The sequence below is a fragment of the Motacilla alba genome, chromosome 6 (assembly GCF_015832195.1).
Source record: "Motacilla alba alba isolate MOTALB_02 chromosome 6, Motacilla_alba_V1.0_pri, whole genome shotgun sequence".
Lineage (NCBI taxonomy): Eukaryota > Metazoa > Chordata > Aves > Passeriformes > Motacillidae > Motacilla > Motacilla alba.
In genome coordinates this window covers 25335295-25355992 of record NC_052021.1, presented here as the reverse complement: position 1 = coordinate 25355992, position 20698 = coordinate 25335295, and the positions used below count along the sequence as shown (strand labels likewise).

General features: G+C 40.3%; 1 protein-coding gene across 4 annotated transcripts in view; it reads left to right on the top strand.

The window, feature by feature from the left end:
* SORCS1 (sortilin related VPS10 domain containing receptor 1) overlaps window positions 1–20698 on the top strand; it is a 263542-nt gene that overhangs the window by 201796 nt on the left and 41048 nt on the right. For all 4 annotated transcript variants that reach the window (XM_038140148.1, XM_038140150.1, XM_038140147.1 and 1 more), the window contains exons 10-16: window positions 1889–2035; window positions 8624–8726; window positions 9183–9259; window positions 10443–10534; window positions 11609–11716; window positions 12693–12810; window positions 14533–14663. In XM_038140148.1, coding sequence (XP_037996076.1) covers window positions 1889–2035; window positions 8624–8726; window positions 9183–9259; window positions 10443–10534; window positions 11609–11716; window positions 12693–12810; window positions 14533–14663 — 776 coding nt within the window. The remainder of the gene's footprint in view (window positions 1–1888; window positions 2036–8623; window positions 8727–9182; window positions 9260–10442; window positions 10535–11608; window positions 11717–12692; window positions 12811–14532; window positions 14664–20698) is intronic.

Below are 20698 nucleotides of genomic sequence, written 5' to 3'. Positions count from 1 at the left end.
CTTTCTCTGCAATGGCTGTGTGAGCAGCAGGGCTGAACAGCTTTCTGTGTGTGTCAGGGTTGTGTATGTGCAATTGGTCTGTCTCTTCCTTCTGAGAGTACACAAGCATGTGTCTGCAGTCTTTTTTTAAGATAAAGCTGTCCAAGGCTGACAGAATAACTTTGCTTTCTCAGGGAAGGATTCTGAGTCCCAACCCATGACTAGAATCATAAAAAGAAAAAGAATCAGGATTTCAGAACACTTTTATTGCTCGATATATAAAGTGCTCTTTAATCATTTATGGCCAGCGTTTCACAGGGACTGTATAATAGAACAATTTTGGGACAGCAGCAAAGCAAAGTACAACTGCAACTATAGGCTCTAGCCTCTGGTTGTAAAGGCAGAACTATGTTATTTTTCCATCCCTGTCTATTCATGCAATGTCACTGTGAGACAGGAGTACCCTTGTCTTTTCAGGGTGCCTTTCTACTACAGTAAAGAAATCCTGAATACTTAGTTGGATGGGATCAAACAATCCAGCTGGGAAATTGAAAAGGTTTTCTTTTTTTCTGCTTATATCAACAATGAATTAGTTAACTATTTAATTTAAAGACAATTGCCCTTTATAGCAAGCCATATCAAAGTCTTTATGAACTTCAAATGAAATTCAGGAAGATGCTATTTGAATGACTAAGTACATCACTGTGCTGTACCAAAGCACTGTACACAAGTAGTTTCACAGCATGTGATTTAAAGTGCAACAAGGTCCTGTTCACTGGTAGCTGTAGCATCCAAATCCAGCCACATAATTAAATGGGTTGAGCTGTAAAAAGCTCTGAATCTGCTGTGTAACTGTTTGCCATGCCATGTCATTTAATCTCTGTGAATAAAAACTCTTGATGAATGACTCTGTCTGCTAATTCTACATCATAAGCAAGGTGGATGACTGAACAGACTTGCTGGAAACCAAAAAGTTTCTCACTTACCCCCTCCTTCTCCTGATTTCACTTCCCTTTTTATTGCGGCACTCAGGTTGCAGAATGACAGCCTAACAAATTCATTCGTAAGCTGCAGCAGCTATCGGGCTATTGATTTTCAGTGTGCTGAGAAGATGGGAACATTCTGCAGTGTGAGTTGTGGTTTGAGGTTGACTCTTTTTTTCTCCTCACTAAAATACTTTTAGGCTCGGTTCCAATGTGAATCTGTTAGCGTCATGTCTTTGCAAAATCCTCCTGCAGGTCTGTGGATTTAAACTGTTGGGTAAAACACCAGGAAAAAGTAAAAGGATGAAGATTGCCAGCTCTGTAACTAGCATTCTGTATGGCCTTGCTTGAGTCATCAGTGCTTTGGTTTCCTCAAAATACAACACTGTAACAAAAATACCTCTGTGCCCCGAGTTTTCCTGTTGAAACATTGATCATTATGAAACACACTGAGATCCTTAGATGAAATGTCTGAAGAAGGCTGGATGAGAATAGAAAACACTGAAATGCAAGTTTATGTGTGTGAGTTGCTCTTTTCTTCACAAGGCCAAAATTGCTGCTGTTTCCTGCTGCTGCTGTGCAAGAGAAAAATAATTGCCTGTACATGTTTCATCTTTCAGGGGGAAGGATGCCTACACAGTTGAGAGGTTGTCACTTTACAGATAATGCTACTGACATCTTGCCATGTTTCCATGATGAGACTGAAATACAATATTTCTTTCCCATTTGTCATCTTTGTACCTGTGATGGCTTTATCTCTTCCCCAGCACCCCAGCTTGCCTTTGATGTACATTGGCAATTCTGGCCCTGACACTGACCACACTGACAGAGCCATCAGAGCCCTGGTGGCTTTGACAGAGAAAAAAGGACATGCACAGAAACTGCATGGACTTGATCTATTTTTCAGCCATGTCAATTTTTCCTAGGTAGCAGGGATAAAGGGAATGTTCTTGGCTAACAAGAAGATTGACAACCAAGTGAAAACTTTCATCACCTACAATAAAGGGAGAGACTGGAGTTTGTTGCAGGCTCCGCACACGGATCTGAGGGGAAATCCCATTCACTGTCTCCTGGTAAGTACCTGAGGGGGAAATTGGGGGGTGGTAATACCCCAGAACAATCTTTTTTTTTTACCAGGTAACACAACAAAAAGAGAGCAGCTCCCTCTCCATGCAGTGTATCTCATGGAGTGCATTGCTTCAGGCTTGGGCTGCCAGGGGTTATTGCACTGTAATTTAGGTTAATTTAATTTAATTTAATTTCTGGAACAAATTCCCTGGATCTGCTGCCTTCTGCAGAAGTGCTGTGTCCCCTGGAAGAGCTGGATGCCGTGCCTGGCAGTCGGTTCTCTGGACACTAGATGGGAGGCGAGAGCCGCTGTAGCTCAGAACTCAGAGGCACAGTAACTGGAAACAAGCTCAGAGGAAAAGAGAGCTGGGATTGCTTTCAGGCTGCGCTGTTGGCATTAATATTTATTAACATTCATCATTTTCTCTGTGAGCTCATAAGTGGGAATCGACACATTCATCCAAATATATGTACAGCTTTGTGTTGGTGTAAATTGTATCCATCTCTGTACTTACTGATATAGATCCACAAATAGCTATGTCTTTAATCATCATTATATGCAAACAGTTTCCAAGAGAGAGAGTGAAATATAAGTAATGTGAATAGAACTGGAGACCTCTATGAAGTTAGAGAGCCTAAACTGATCCTGACATATTTTTCAGCTGATACAATCTATTCACAGTAGTGGGATAATACTCAGAACTCCTGTATTTGGGGATTCTCAATAGCTTTCATATTGTACTAATTCTTATATGGTTCCAGGCAGAATCAGGGACACTATTTAGATTGTTCTTACTGCTCCTGTCCTGTATTTGCATGTTGTTTTCCATCTAAAAAAAAAAAAAAAAAAAAAAGTTTCTCGTTTGGAGGCATTAGAATCTAAATCAGCATTATATTTTGTAGCTGAATGCTACACTAATCTCTTAACTGAATGTTATTCACTATTGAAAGAGCAAAGAATAAATATTTGAAGCTGCTCAAATAATTGATTTTTTGATTGAGCCAAAATGCAAGTCCTGCATTTTCTGTCCAGTTTGGAAAAAATAAATAGGAAAGACTGGGGGTAAGACAGAAGGGTAATTTCAGAGCATGACTAAATTTGTTTGGGTTTGTTTTCTTCTTTCAAATTTTTAAAAATTGTAACTAAGTGAATTTTTTGGTTAGATATTTCTATGTGGTGAAAACCAAAAAAAGATGGCATGCAAAAAACTTTGCAGGCATAAAGCAATTCAGTTCTTTGGAAGGAACTATGTAAAGAAGCCTTTATGTTTCAAAGAGATAGTATAGTCTAGTTTTAACTCAAGTGAACATACTCAGTAAAAACCCTGACATTTTGACCTTCTCAAATTATAACCAATTTAATCAGAAACTCAGGATTTTTGTTATATAATATGATAGTATAATATTCTAGGGGATTGGCAAGGCAGAGGAACAAAAAAAAAAGCACATAGGCAAGTAAAATAATAAAAGTTGACTTTTTTTTTTTTCCCATAAATTTGAATTTAAGAATTCTGAAATTGCTTTCCTGGTATTTTTGTGCTCTGATATGCAGTCTGACTTGCCACTCTGGTTATAAGTGAGCCGGTGATACTGCTCTGTATGGCCCTTATGGAACAGCCCTTGCAGGAACTGGGTATTTTATATACAAGGCTATACCTGCCAGTGTAGTTGCCCATTATATAATGGAAGAGGTCATATATCTGTGTGTGAAATAGAAATGGACAGTTCTTATGGGGGGAGAGAGAGTTATGGTCCCTTTAAGCCTTCCCGTCCATACTGTATCTGTTACTATATCCATGGGCAGAAAATACAATAAACTTCATTTCAAATTAGACCAGATAGGCCTGAACAATATATCCTGAGCTGGATTCCCTCGAGGGTGATAAATTTGAACAAGCCAGACAAAGGGTCAAGAGGAGGAGCAGAAAGTGTGGGCACTTGTAGGGACACCTTGAGAACTGACCTAGAGAAGTTCATGGTTCTCTGGGGATTGCATTCCATCCTGGGAGCTCCACTGTGCATAAACCACTATTTAAACATTAGTTTATTTTTATTTTGCTCTCTATGCAACCATGTACTTGCTCTGAGAATTACTTCCACCTGTGCAAGCTCAGCAGATGTTTGTCCTGCTGTTTACATTTCTTAAGTGCTCTGTGACTTGAGCTGGAGTTGTAGGAATTGTTCTGTGATTTCAGGGTGCTAAGGGACAAATCCTCAATGGACTTTTACCTTGTATCTCAGTCTTTGTCCTTTCAGGAGAATGAAAAGTATTTTATCAGCCCTGCCCTGTGCTAAGGCCTGAATAATATTTAGCCATGTTGATTTTCCTCTTCCCCTAACATTGGGTAAAACAGGCAAGAGGCCTCTTTCATTGTCTAAGCACTCCTCCATGGTTAGGTTTTCACCATCTTTTGGCAGAGGGACAGGAAACCTCAGCTGAGCCTGCAGAGTCTCAGGTGGTCAACTTCCAAATTTGAAAGAAAGCAAATAGCTGAAATCTGAACTAAACTTAGATTTTACAGGAACAGGCAGTTTGCCTGCCATGGAAAAGGAGGGATGGAAGTACAGAAAATATACCAAACCACAAAGTGAAATAGCAATTCTGCAAGAGAGACAAGCTATTTAAAAATCCCATCTGAGGTTCACGCTTAATGGTGGGGAGGATGAAGGCAGAATATAGAATGAAAGAATTCTAGAAATTATTATTAATAATAATTAGAGAATAAACCACAGAAGCTGGGAGTGATAGGAAAGTTTTTGAAGCATTAGCACTCTAAGTTTACATTCCTGGAAATAAGTCCGGGATCCATAAGAGCTTTCTGCTGAGGAAAAAGCAGAGAAAAGGAATTTTCCTCTGCTTTGAGGCAATTCTGTTCCTTGTCAGTGTGACATAGCTTAGCATTTAAAACACTTCACAAACTCCACTCACCTCTTTAGCCACCCCTGCATCACTAGTTTTACCTTCTTATGTCAATTGCTCCTTCTCCTTCTAGACATAACTGTTCCTGACACGATCTTGCTTTTCCTTATGGCACAGATAAGTGAATTCTTCATAGTCCATTGTACGTGTAGTGTAGCTCCCATCCTTGCTGCACAGCAGTACTAATGCTTTCCCACTGCTGCTTTCAGCATAATTGTCTCCAGCAGTAGCTCAGGTCTCAGCAATGACGTATGTTCCAGCTCATTGGCAAAATGGGATCTGCCATTTCCCAGAGTGACAGCACAGTCCCCAGCCTGCGAGTGCAGTGCTGTGTGCTCTGTGCATTGGGTCTTTAAACCTAAACTAAGTGAGAATTAAAACAGAAGTAAGTACATAGCAGCTAAGTTGTTGGCTAAGGAGGTTAGGAAAAAATCTGGTTGAAGCACAGGGTGAGCCAGACAAAACCATCCCTCTACTGGCAGTACACATGAGGTGGTTTTTCAAAAGGACTCAGAATTTCTTTGCATTTTTTGTGAGACAGCTCTAAATAATGAGGAAGAAGGAAAGCAGTGAAATTTCATCAAATCCCAGGGTTTTGTTTTTCTTGTTGATACCATTTGTATTCTAACATGAATATACTTAATCTTCATGAAATAGCTGCCAAGGTATTTTATTCCAAAGATGCTGATTTAGTTCAATACTTACCATGTGTTGTGAAGTGGTTAACTGAGTAGTTCTGTCTGGCAAGAGATGAGCATCTGCCTGGTAGAGTTAATCAATTAGCTTTCAGGGATGGACTTGTGGTTCAAACACAGGGCTGAATCTCAGGAGAATCTTGATTCAATTTTTGGGTCTATCTCAAATTTCCTATGTGACTTGGGAAAGTCATATATTTTCTTTGTGCCTCGCTTCCCCAGACATCTGTTTATTCCCTCCCACATTTTGTTTGTCTTTTCCATAGAAATTTACAAGGATTTCAGGACAAAGACCCTCTTTTCATAAAGGGGGACCTTTATGCCCTCTGCTACAGAGTATTTTAAGCATCTAAGTGAGGTGTTTTGAATATCTCTCTTGGAAGTGTTTATCTCTTTTCATTGTTCCTTGCTATTGCAGATGAGCAAATACTGTGACTATCCCTAGGTTTGTGAATGGTGACCAGCATCATCTTTGTGTTATTTATTATACTTTCTCCCACTTCCAATGAGGGACAGCCACTAATAGCTGGTTTGTATTGTGTCCTGCCATTGGAGACAGTTCAGGTAGGCTTCGCAGAACAGCCAAAAGTGGGTTTGTGGATGTTTATGAGAAATTTTACTGAGGATGGACTGATGAGTTTCCTGAGGGGGGACCATAAGAGTGTTGGCTTGAAAATATTAGGAAGCAAGTAATGAACTCCAGCATAATTGTAAAAGTTGTGGCAGTGGGCAGAGCAATGGGCTTTATCACCTGTGCTTTATCTTCTGTCTAGAGTGTAAATGCTCCATGATGTGGATTGCCTTCCCCTTGGTGGCTGTACAACAGTTAGCACAGATGGGAACAAGGCAATGACAGGGAAACCCAAACCTGTGATTCTGGTGATAGTAATGATTTTAGTAGCCTGTTGGTAACAACAAAAAGGACAGAGACAATTGATGGAAATTCTGAAAACGAGTGAGATGTCTATATGTGAATTAAGCTATGGGAGCTGGAGGAGGAACACAAAAGGACCAGCAGAACATAAAACAGCTGGAAAAATATCTGTTGATGAGTATATAAGGACAGATATGGAGAAGGTGTACAGGGGAATGAGAAAGAGAATGCTAACACAGTCAAGGATGTGGGGTGGCCATGGGCAGTAACTTCAGGTGTTTGGATAATTGTGGAAAGGTTGGCTTTCACACCACACCCAGTTGCCACTAGAGACTCTAAGCATTACAGCAGTCCAACCAGTAAGAATTCATGCCACTAAAAAGACCATCTGTCTGCTTAGACAGATGGCCTGGCTTTTAATATTGGAGAGATATATTCCATTTCTATATCTGTGAAATGAGATAAATTTGAAAGGAAACCTCTGGTAGCACAAAGATTGAATCTTAACAAGGTCTCATCTGAGTTAGGAATTGGCTGAGTTGCCATTAGATTCTGTCTTCAAAATGCTGAAGTGAGCTTGGAGTATGTTAGTTTTAAAAATATGTTTTCTATTTAGTCTTCTCACAACCTATCAAAATGTAAAAGGAAAGAGTACATGCTCTTGCAGTGCTTTTCCACTTCCTGCATTCATGTCAGCTCCATTTGTTTCCCACTCCCTCCCAGTGCCCCGGGCTGCTCCAGCGGCTGCCCTCGCGAGGCTGTCACTTGGAGTTAGGCTGCTCAGTACATTCCACTTGGCAGCTCGTGCTCCCTGCTGCACAGCCCACGTCCCCTTTTCCTGTCTCACATAAGTGAGAGCTCCCATCTCTCCTCAGCACCCTCATTTGCCTTTGCTAGAAGAACCCTGCCTTTCTCCATAGGGGAATTGTCATTTCAGCCCTATTCACCTGTTTTGAGATGGGATGGATAAGTGGCCTTCCTCTGGTGACCTATGAGACTAGGTCTCCTACAGAGGAGGCCTGCTAGGCTCTTGGGGGTGCAGATGTAGCCTTTAGGCAGCTGATGCTATTCAGGAAAACCTGCCTCCTTTGAGCCTGAAGGACTCTCTGCACAGCCCTGCTTTCTCTTTCAGAGCTGGGCAAGCTGAAGCATGGCCTTTGCTCCAGTTCTGCTTCTGTGTGATGTCCACCTTGATTGGGTCAGTTTGCTTCAGGTTTTCTTGCCAGTATTTTTCCCTTGCTCCTCCTTTAGCCTGTTTCATGAAGGACTCTTCATGAGGTTTGAAAGAAAAAAAAATTCTGGAAATAAAACCCGAGTGAAGGAAATAGTATTCAGAAATTTTCAGAAAATATCACATTACAGATTTGGAGGAAATTGTAATGGCAGCTTTGAAAATCTGCCCATCTGTCTTACCTTCTAGCTCAGCTGATTTATTCTGTACCACTCGTGTCTTACCTGAGTACCCAGCATACAAAATCAATAGCAAATAGGTAAGGTTTCCATGGATGTATTTGTATTGAAATCTTAAAGGTCACATCCAGATGGGCAATGAAGCTTTGCTTTAAATTTGAAATGAACACTTTCCAGTCTTGATACTTCTTTGTACTTATTTCAGTGCATTTCAGAACAGTCATATGTCAAAAAGAGTTAAGAGATGATATGAAATAAGTTTTTTTCTTGGCTAATTAGTGGTGATTCAGCACCACACCAGTAGGGTTAAATTGCTTGTTTCAGAGATAGCTTGGGTAGTGCTGCTCAGAGTCATTTCCTATCTGCACCAATCTGCATGATTGCTTCTCACAGAGTAGGAGCCAGGAGCCTCAGGCAGCCCTTACCATCATCTGCCTGTGCAAGCCTGGTCCCCTTCTTTCAGGTACAGCCTCAAAGATGTGGTCCTTGGAAGAGGGTTTCAGCCTGCATCACTTTCCCACTGGGAATGGGTTGTGTCAGAAAATGATGGCAAAGTGGCTGTGCCCATCTAAGGGTTACTAAATGCAGAGATTAGGAGGAAATCCAGAAAGACAATGAATGTTTCTAGGCCTGTTGAAATAGGAGCATACATTGTTGTGTCTGCTTTTTACTTTTATTTCCCCTTTCTCCATAGCCCTATTGCTCCCTTCATCTTCACTTGAAGGTCTCAGACAACCCCTACACCTCAGGAAACATTGCCAGCCGAGACACTGCCCCCAGTATTATTGTAGCTTCAGGTATGAAACATTTAAAAATTCCCTGTGTTTGATGTGGAAACCTGGACAAACTCTGGAATTTGTGGAGGGTGTTGGGTGGCTCTGGGGTGTCACACCACAAGTACTGTGAAAGAAGACAGGCTGTCAAATGAAAATCCTTATAGGCCTTTAGGTTGTCATATGCTTTTTATGGAAACTGGCCTTCAAGACAGAGGAGGTCATGTCTTGCCCTCTACTCCTGGAAGCATAAGATCAAATCAGGGTATTTCCCTGTAGAGGTGTGTAGAGTTGTATATATTGGGTCTTTTATATATTTCTTTTTCAAATTGAAATGCTTTCCCTCTTCCCCCTTCCCTCTCATTTTCCTCTCAAACCCAGAAGTTCAGCTGCAAAATAAATAAACACATTTACTCCCCTGATTTGCTTATCGTGCTGTTTCTGAGAGGGTTCCTTCACTAACCAGTGCTCATCTTACAGGTAATATAGGCACTGAGCTGTCAGACAATGACATCAGCATGTTTGTTACTTCTGATGCTGGGAACACTTGGAGGCAGGTAAATGACACAGAATCACTGGTTTAAATACGAATCAGGAAATGTCATAAAAGTAGATTCAATCTGTCACTTACTTTTTGTTTCATTTTGTTCAGGGTAGCTTTTTGCAAACCTTTTATGAAAGAGTAAACTTCTCAAAGGTACACATGTTCAAAGAGAAAGACTGAATATGCTGCTAGACTTCATATAACAGAAAATTATTTTTATTATTCTGCTCAGAGTTTGACTTCAGTTTAACCCCATAGCAAAGAGAACAGAATAAATTATGAAGAATAAGAGGAGAGAAAGTGTTGCCTTTTACTGTTGTAAATCCCTCATGCCAACCAAACTATTTTTTTTTTGTCCATGACTGTACTTACCAAAAATTCAGCAGTTTCACTGGTCTACTTTTTCTCACTTCAGCTGACACTCTCTTCACCTAAGCTGAGTTGTCCAAAGTTTGTTGTCCATTTAAATGGATTATTTTGCAGAAAAAGTCAAAATTAAAAAAACCCAAAAAATTCAGTTTGCCTTGTTCCAAAGCTACCTATCTGTGGAAAGAGACTGGATGATGAAATTATATCTGGTTCCCAATATTTAGTGGAGTCTCACCTGTTAAGAAATACCCTCTAATGTGTTTATCCTCAGATCAGGAAATTCTCTTATTCCTATTTTCTGAATGGGATATCAAGTCCAAGAGTAACTTTCTCAGACTAACAAATGCTACTTTATAGACTGTAGAGCAGATGTTTGCAGAAAGTTAATACAAAAAAGACAATATAAGAGAAAATATTTTCCAATATTTGATAATCCAAGAATCTAATTATTTTGCAGTGTTTGACCAGCCTCATTTTCTGTCTAAATCAATTATTTGAGATGGGTCCAGACCTGTGCGAACACATGAAATTCTTCTTTAAACAAAAATTTGTCATCGAAAGGAGGGAAATTATTGATCCTTGCAAAAAAATCATATTTCTAACTTTCTGTCAAGCAACAGAAGAATAAATTTTCCATGGACCTGGAAAAACTGTGGGGAAAAAATGCTCAAACAATAAAAAATGGAGTCCAGGAAATAGATCTATAATTTCCTCTACTTTATAATTTTCCTAGCCCATAACTGTCCCGTGTCATGATCCTACTTAAAGAACTGTGACATTTTCTTGACACTAAGGATAACAGGTTTAAATATAAATTTTTTTTTCAGATCTTTGAGGAAGAGCACAGTGTTCTGTACCTGGATCAAGGTGGAGTACTCGTTGCCATGAAACACACATCTCTGCCTATCAGACACCTCTGGTAATGACTCCATTTGTGCTAAATGGCTGCTGTCCCTCTTTCCAGATGCCAGGAAGTAGGCACTTAGTATGCATCCAGTCTTCTGCAGCCCTAATCTAGAAAGTATTCGTTAAGATACTGGCAAACATTAGGTCAGATAAAGCTAAGAAATCCTGGAAATTACAGTTTACATAATTTTGGCTTGGCCAGATCTGAGATATCATCAGTGTAATTCTACAACACTCTTTACTGACCACAGCTTGGCTTTTTGGATTTGTTTATTTATAATACATACATACATACATACATACATACATATATATATATATATGTGTGTGTGTGTGTGTGTGTGTTTGTGTGCATGTGTGTATATATGGTTTATGCTTTCATCTCTCATTAAGTTACAAATGTAGTCCTTTTTCATAATTTTCAGAATTATTGATGAACTTGCCTTCTGTGTGCAGTCAGCACTTATGCACCACCAGCATTTTGTTGAATACATTCAGGGTTATGTAACTGATAATACGAAAGTGCAGTTAGCACTCCTGAGTGAGGAGGCAGAGTATAGCTTTGTGCTTTTCTGTATTATTTACTTCCACCACAGTTAGTGTCATATCAGAATCTGAAACACCCAGACCCGAGTTTTAAGATATGATGAGTGGTTCCAGGCTTTCACTTACACTCCCCACAGGGGGGACTGCTGCTCTGAAGAAACTCATCCTCCAGAAAGCTAACTTCAAAATGTTTTATACTGGGGATTCAAAAAACAGATGTTCAAAATCACTTGTTTATTTTTTAAAAAATCTTATGCTTAGGATACATTTTGCCCTTTGAGCATCAATCTTTGACATAAATTCTAGTTTTTACCTCTTAAATATTGTTCATGGGTTAGTGGTATGATGCCAGACAAGCTTGATCAATGCTCTGATTTATGATGCTTCCCCAAAAAATAGTTATTTAAAGGACCAAAAAATCAAAATCCCATAAGAGAAGCTGTTTTCCACTTCTCCATAGCAGCTGTAGTGGACTAGAGAATCCCTTTGAGTAAAATAGGAGAGTAAGGAAAGAAGACACTAATTCTGCTTTCTCCTCTAGGTTAAGTTTTGATGAAGGGAGATCTTGGAGCAAGTACAGTTTCACATCCCTCCCACTGTTTGTAGATGGAGTTTTAGGGGAGCCTGGAGAGGAAACCCTCATCATGACGTAAGTGAGCATGCCATAAAGGTGCTGTGGAGGTGAACCACAGGTTGTATTTTGGAACAGTGGCATTTCTGGTTGGGGACCAAACCAAGTACAATCTGCAGCCAAGAGTGCAGTCTTCTGTTGCTAAATCATCAATTTATTTGTGATACAACTGAGGGATTAGCAACACGGTTCCATGCAAGCTGCAAACACATTATCACTTAGCTTATCAGCATGAAACCTGACTCCTCAAATTGAATGTGATATAAAGCAGAGTTACTGTTGACAGATTAATATTTGAAAGAAAAATGGTAAGGTATTTTTTATAACTGTGTTTTTGCTGCTACATTCTTTTTTTTTTAATGAGACACAGATAAGTGAAGACATTCTTTTGTAAAAATGAATGACAAAATGTTGCCTCGAGGCTGACTCATGAAAAATTATGTTTCGTTTCAATGTGGTATGCTGAGTTCTGCATGATGCATAAATCTGGACTCAGTATGCCAGAAACTGTGATATTTTATCTGAAATCAGATTTGTAAAAACAAGAAGTATTTCTGACTGACCTGTAATAAGCAGAATATGTGGCTTGGAAACTAACCTTAGCTAATAAAGATGTATGAAGAATTTTCCTTCAGGTTCTGATTTAATTTGCATGGAAAGGATTCCCGAAGCTTAAAACTCAGATAAAACTCTTGAAGGTATTACTGTCTCCAGCCCCACATCAAGTCTTCTCTTGACTCTTCAAGTGGAGTCATTTGGGGTATTATCATAAGTGGGAGGGTCTTAGGGAACAGAATGAAAGCTCCATGCAATTTTGCAGTTTCTAATAGGGTTACAGATATTCGTCAGGCTAAGTTTCACTTTATCAGTCCAGTGAAAATGAGTAGGACTCTCACTCTTAAAGCAAGTGATCTCTGTTGGAAATTGTCGTGACTGTACCTCTGTAACTACCAGACTTCCTTTTACTGTGTGTTGTTCCTGCTGCATCCTGCAGTGTGTTTGGACATTTCAGCCACCGCTCAGAGTGGCAGCTGGTGAAAGTAGACTACAAGTCCATCTTTGATCGGAGATGTGAGGAAGAGGACTACAGGCCTTGGCAGCTCCATAGCCAGGTGAGAAGTGAGGATGCTGGGATGGGACCTGAAGTAGCCAATGATCCTACAGTTCAAGATCAGCACAATCCAATATCTTCTCCTAACAGTTTGGTGTCAGCTCGTTCCTTACTGGCTGGGTCTGTTCTGTTGCACTGGTGTATTGGCCTCACATTGAGACTCTGTGATCCCTGAAGGATGAACAGCTGCATTTTGGGTGTCATCCTGCACACAGACAATTAGCTCAGACTTATGCAGACTTGAAACAATACAACAACAGCAGAAGAACTGCCACTGAGACCTGAACTCCTTCACTCTTACACATCTCATCCAATTTTCCCATCCTTATCTCCTTTTTCTCCATCATTCTGTGTCCTCAGAGCCAGTGTCTTAAGACCATTCTAGTTGTTTTGCATTTGTTTCTCCCACTTCTGGCCCTCTTAGCCTCATTTCTTGTTCACTTGGTTTCATTCCTGTTCTGTTTCTCTCTGCTGTGGGAGTTGGGCACTTTAATCTCCAATTCATTGTCCCCCATGCCCTGCCCTGTGCATCCTGGATGCAGCTGCTGCATCACCCTCTGAGCCATGGAATTCATGCCCAGCAAGGTGAGCTGCTCTGCACAGTGCCTGCACCTGCCTCAGGGCACCTTCCCAGCTCTGCCAAGACACAACAGCCTATGTTTCATCAGGTTAGAATAAAATATGGCCCAAATTCTGTGGTTATATAAACACCACAGGCTCCACTGAAGTCTGGAGCAAAGCACACATTTATATCATCAAAGGTTGTCTTTCTGTATATATCTTGCTGGGCAAGAATTTAATAATGAATATGAAATGAAAGTAGCTTGACTCAGACTATCTGCTCATACTCTACACTAAAAATACCAGTTATTACTTAGATCTTTAGATGCTGAAAATCAGTACAGCATTGAATTTCAAGGAAGCACAGCGTTTTAGACCAGTTGCTATTCAGGCCCTTTTGTTTCATGCCATCAAATAATCAAATCAAAGCTATGAAAAAAATTTCCACAACGATTTTAACAGCATAAAAGGTAATAAGTGAGACTCCACTGTATTTTTGTTTGTTGCTTTATTGTGCTTGCATAAGCAAAAATAGCAAGGATTTTGCAGTGTTTCTTTGAGAATATTGGATTTAGAGCTTGCAGAACTATTTTTAGGAAGGCTTCTGTGTACTCTTGCCTTTTGAATTCCTTTCCACTGAAATTGCAAGGCTGAGCTTGTTCCCTAGATAGAAATATTAAGCAGGGTGCTGAAGATGGGAAGTTTTAGCATCTACATAACAAGTCAAACCCCCTAAAACCAAACTCAGCCATGGGGAGTATTTACATAAACACACATTACAAGTTTCTACTGAATGAAAATATTCCCAGAGAGGTCAGACCAAACAAATAAACCTGCTGTGTGCCTCAGATTGCAGAGGAATCAGACCATGTTTTCAGTTGCTGTGAAATGGGCCTGTATCAAATGTTTATGGGCTTTGGAAGAAATTCAGAACTGAGTAAGATATATAAGTAATCTCAGATAATTTCTTAGTGTGTATTGGAAAAGTTGATTTAGTTTCAGTTAGAGCTCCAGTAACTTTAATTAACTCCAGTGTACTGAGATGGCATTTGGCTCCCATCCTCTTCCCTCGAGTAACACCTCCCATTGCACAGGCTTGGAAACACCAGGTGACACAAACAGCCTGGTGGGCGTCAAGAACTGTTTCTGGCTTTGTTTCCAGGGAGAAGCCTGCATCATGGGAGCAAAAAGGATCTACAGGAAGCGCAAGTCAGAGAAGAAATGCATGCAAGGGAAATATGCTGGGGCTATGACCTCGGAGCCCTGCGTGTGCACAGAGGCAGACTTTGACTGGTGAGCAGTGGGCAGAAGGACTGGGTGCTCTCACACAGCACCACGGGGATCCTTAGAGAGGCTGCAGGCTTGCAGAGAGCAGAAATTAATAAATGTGTAGGTATTGAAATGGGCTGCTCCCTGATCATGCAGGTGTGGTAAAAGAAGGAAAGGTGGAATAGGGATCTGTAATCTCCCGAGGCTCCCACAAAATCAGTGCTGAGCATTTTCCAGGTCACAGCTCTGTGCACCAGTAAGGTAACAGGTCAATCTAGCACATCTAACCTTAGCAATGGCCAAGGGTGGCTGAGAGCTGTCTGAAGACATATAACAGCATTGTGTAAAAGAGAAAATAAATTCTTAACACATACACCCATATATATATATGAGTAAAAGTAAATATATGCGTATACAAAGTATGCCTTCAGCTTCTAGAATCAGGTATCCAGGAAATAAATTCCTGGGTCAGTTGTTGCATCTGGACCATCATGTTTGACAGTACCCAGCAGACATTGCCTTCATGATTTGAGTTAATCTCCTTCTGAAGCCTTTTCTTCTCGGATGTTTGCCATGGGAAATGGAGTCCATTGGTGAGTCATGCGTGGCATGATAAAATCTTCAGCTGCTGGTTTCATTTCAGTATTACTGCTGACTCACAGCAATTTGCACAAAAAAAAGGAGGGAACCACATTATTGAAATCTCTTTCTTACCTTTTTTCTCCGAGTCTGCAAGTTCCTTAGTATCTTGGATGAGAGAAATGTTGGCTGCTTGGCAGTGCTGATAAACTCCCTTTGTGCCTCACCCACCCAGATCTATGTCATGTTACTAATTAAACCCAGAATCTGCTGTGTGAATCCTGAAAAGGCTCATCCCATCAATATTTTATATGGAAGTTTATAGTGTTTCCCTTCTCACTCCTACATAAACATAGAATATTTTTTCTGTATAAAATCACAGAATGACAGCTTTTATATTGTGTCAAAAAGAAGTTCATTCTCTTGCTCCAAACAATAACAATTATGAACATATTTTGTCACAGATTCTGTCAATATGGTTACTTTTTTTCCTCATATTCCATTTAGTTCTTTTCTAGGGAGATCTGTGTGTAGTTCGTCATTTAGGTGTCCAAAGCTCCTGGATTTCAATCATTTAATATTTCTTTGGTAATGTAAAAAAGATAAGAGCCCAAAAAAGATAAACCAAAAACCCCAAACCATCATTAAAAGCAAGGAAATTCTCTGAAGATTTTGACCCTGTTATAGGGCATGCAGAACAATGCTGAGCCAACCTCATGGCCTTATAAAATAGTTGATGCAATTGACTCACAGTCAGTCCATTAGTGTTTAAATCCCTGGCACTTGTAAGGGACACACATACCTGAAACTTCTGATAAAAATGTGCTTTCCTTCCAGCACTTCTCTCTGAGAATGAATATATTTATTTCATTAAATATGACTTTGTGCCTTACCACTATATAACTTTGCTGCTAGGTACAGAAGAAAAGTACCACAGTGACATTTGCTGGTGGAAACATGCTTTTATTTCTTTAATGTTCACCTCAAGGAAACTTTCTCCAAAGACTCTGCTGGGCTGTGGGAGAATCTCTGAGAGAAAGCTTGGATGATTAGGCATGTACAACAGGCTCTCACAGTTCACATGCATGAACAAGACACCTCAAATCTGTTTCAAGAGGCAGAATTAGGATCTTTCTGTCCAAGAAGGACCTTTCTCCTTCTCATGGAATCAGTTTTGGTTTAGACCAGACTGTCATGATCCCCTCCAGTTCTCCCTGAGCTCAAGTTATTCCTACAGTCCTCAGACTTGGATTTCTACTTTATCCATTTCAACTTCCTTCCCTACTGCCTCTGATGAAAAAAGATAGAAATATTGCTTTAAGCATCCAGTTCAGAAACATTTACCAACAACACTCATCAGGAGCATACTTTTACATAGATATGCCAGAGAAGGGCGGAAAAGGAGAAAAGAAAATGCTGAGAAAAAAAACCAATTCTGTCTGCTAAGAAAGACAAAGCTGCTGCTGCACCACTGTAACTTCCAGTGCCTGCCTTGTTGAACTCTGCACGAGGCTTCACTGCCAGGTCACCCTGCAGAAGTTAGAGGGAGGGTTGGAGGAAATCGGGGAATGAATTCTCGCTGTGGAAGGGTGCCCTCTGTGGAGTTCCTTCCTTTTCAGGAAGAAAAAAAAAGAACTTTCATCATCCTCGCTCATGACATTTCAGTACTTTTGAATGATTTTTTTTTCCTTTTTTTTTTTTTTTTTTTTTTTTTTTGCTGGGCAGGGCTCTTGATTTGAAGGAGATTGAAAGGGACATGTATCCCCCCAGATAGGGAGAAGCTCCTTAGCTGCCCACACTTGATTTCTGAATCTTGAAATAAGTTAGACAGCTTTTTATATTGTCAGTGGTTACAGAACCCAGGTTTGTATACAGAGTTGAAGAAAACAACAGTCCCTGTCATCGTGCTGTCATTGCTGTTTAAACACTAAATTTATATGGAGAAAATTTTATTATCTCAGCTTGTCAGAAATTGGAGTAAAAATTGTATCTCTCTGGTCAGGTAAAGTGAGAAAAAGTGTTATTGCTGTTAATATTGCAAGTGCTTTTTTATCAGTTCAGGGGAAGAATACCAGGTATAAAAACCAAAGATTGTCTAATTTATTTTTTTTCCTTGTAATATCACAGAACTCCAGATTTCATTTCAAATCCGTATGCAGCCCATTGGTGCTGCTTTCTCGGGGAAAAGGGCGCAATTGTTTGTTGTTTTGCACAGCAATAAAACGGAGTGCCATTGGAAGCGACTGTGGTTCGTGCAGCCTTGGAAGCGGGGCTCCTCTGCCAGCAGAGAGCTGTCATTACCCCGGGCTGGAGCCGGAGGGGCCGGCCCGGCTGAGCCATTCCCGGCTCTCCGAGCAGGGAAGGAGGCTCGCAGCCAGAGGGCAACAGCGCTTCAGGAATGGGCCCCGGGATGCGCTGGAGCCCTCGGCGAGGCTGTCCTAGCAACGGCCTAGAAACGAGAATCTCCTTCTTCCTTTAATTGATTTGGGTAAATGGATGGCACCGTTACTTGGGTGTTATTAAAGCATTAATTTACCCGGTTTCCTCACATTTTGTTCCTTCCTGCCGTCTGAGTATTATTGCAGCGATATCTCTTCAGCAGAAACACCTCCTAGACACAGATGGAAACCTCTGGTGGTGTTCATCCTTCAGCCACCTGTCTCCCAGGTCCTTTAATAGGAGCTTTGAGTGAAATGTCACGCTGTCAGTCCTCCCTCTGAACCTGCTGTCATTAATACTGACAGCTTCTTCTGTCAGTGTTCCCATACCTCACACCTTCATGGGAAGTATGAGCCTGTTGATACTGGTGCTAGTGGTTTTGGATAGCCAGAGAGGCACAAAGGTGCCTTGGTACAACTGGGAATCAGGTCTGCTTATTTATTTCACAGATGATGTCAGCAAGGATCTGGCTGGCTCTTTTTATATTCTCTGGCACTTAAATTACAGCCCTGCCTGCTGGGGTGAGTTCCTATGCTAAAACATCAGAGTCCTGCATCATGAGAAAGTGTTCTGACAAACTCCAGGGAGGCAGGGGACAGACACTGGGTGTGGTTAGGTTCTGCTGGCTTTGTGTGTCACCAGCCATCAGTTCAGTTCTTGCAGGTGCCAGCCCTGAAATACACCTACATTTGCACCCTACGGTTATGGGCTTGGTTAGCTAACAAATAGTAATTTAGAATAAATTTTTAGTTCATTTCAGTACTTGTTGGGTTTTCACTATGCAAAATCTACAGTGCATCTCTGCATCTTTAAAGGCCTGGATACCTACCAGGCATGGATTTACTGGAAAGATTCTGGGATTTTAGGTTCCATATTAACATAAGCTGGTATAGCTTGACTCCAAATACTGCAATGCAATTATAATTGCACACCTTTGTAGATCCACAGTTCAGACTGTAGCTGAATCCATCCTTCTCTGAGTTAAATCCATGTCAGGTCCTGTAGAACTGGGGAACAAGCACAGCTCCCCTTTAATACTCATCTACACTTGAATCATGGTTAAATATTAGAAAATGGTGTTAAGTGAATAAAAAGGTAGTGAGACTTTTCCAGTGCTGTGGTCACAGTTATTTCTTCCCACCAGGGCTTTTGTAAACTGCAGGAAAAAGGTGACTCTTCTCAGAGATCGTTCAATTCCATCCCATTTTAATGTCCAAAATGTTTGGAAAGCTCAGCATACAAAAACACAAGGACCATTGTCAGCTTCTGGCATAGCTACCCTTAAGGTGAAGCTGTTAATCTTAAGGAATTTCTATGATTACATGCTAAGTCATATATTGATTTTTAGAAGCTATGAACATGGCAGTCACTCATCTGAATTAACTGGTTATTTCTATGTCTTAGAGCAGTAGGATTTTAATAATTTCATGAGAATTAACAGTTCTTCCAAACAGTATGTTTGTCAGGTCTCTTTTCAAATTACAAACTTCCTTAGGGGATTTCTTTTTTTTTTTTTTTTTTTTATTATTACCTATGGTGAAAATAACATTAGATAAAGGAATTTATCATGAACCTTCAGCAGAGATACAAAATGTCTGGAATTAATTTGTATCTAATTACAGAAAAGAACTTACAATTCTACTTTACTAAGACAAATAGGATTCCAGTTTAAACCAGTAAAAGGGAAAAACCATAATCAATGAGAGCCACAAGACAGGCTGCTTCATGCTGATAAAGCAATCCCTGATGGCAAACGCTCCACTCCTTTTTAAGAGATACATTATCTGTGTCACCCGAGTTCTTTTCAGGCAGGCACAAAATATCATCAATATATGCAAATTCCAATTCCCAGTTCCCAGGCAGTGACTCAGGGAGCTGATTGCAGGCTGAGGCTGATGCCTTCCCCATCTCCAGACTTTTCTGTACTGGCTTGTGCTATGGACATCCAATTGATGGTAATGCTTCTTGATTGCTAAAAAGCCTGTTCTGCCAAATTGTAGGCAGCAATTTGTTGTCAGCATCAGTGTTCTGCATGCACCAGCCTGTAGCCAAGGAATTCATTAGATTCCAAGACTGCGGAGGTGAACGGGTGGCGGCTGCATCTGTGGAGGGATATGGAGCAGCAATTCATGTCATTTGCTGGGATGATATTTCTGTAGGGCCTTAATGAGCCAGATGATTTGCAAGCCTGAAAACAACACTGAAACTTCTGTGCTTATAGCTATTTCTGCTGTGGAAAATCCTGGAATTTCTTTCTCTTGACTTTGAGAAATATGATCAACTAACTGTCTAAACTAGTTAAGTCCAGCTTGGCTTGCCCAGATTTACAGGTAGGAATAGGAACCAAAATAGTGTCTTGAATCTAGACATGTGCATGGTAAGAAAGCCCAGGCTGCTGCATCAAATTGGATTGTGAGTACTGATCCCCTCTGAGGCAGATTTCACTGTATTAGTTTGTTTTGTTTTCACCTGATTACAGAGCACTGTCTGAGAGTACAGTGTTACAGCTTTTTAATTAGAGTCACACACGATAACTTAGGAATACAGTGCTGCAGAGTATTTACAAATGAATTACAAAAATACAGGAGTCCCATTTGTATGTAAATATTTGTTTTCTCCAAGCAAATCAGAATGGTGTTATTCTTCATTACAAAGTGTATTCTGCAGCTATAGTGTTCTTATTCCAACAAGGATGATTATAGAAGCACATGGCAGTGGAGAATTGGCTGGCTGATGCTTCCAAAGCAATTAAGCAGCACTGAGTTGGAACCATCTGAGTAAATAGATTGATGAAAATTCAGTCAAAAAAATGAGGAAAAGACCGTTTAGGTCATCTACTTTATTACTGTTTCCTAAAGTATGTTCTCAATTACTTGTTGTAGATACCCCAAGCACCACAGCTGCCAAAATGTTCCTTTGGAACAGTCATGCCATCCAATATATGTTTAGGAGTTTTCTTTAGCGATAAGAAGCATTAATTTCCTTTTGCTAATGTCACCTTTTTAATTTTGCCATTTTAAGATTGCCTCAAAACATGTTTT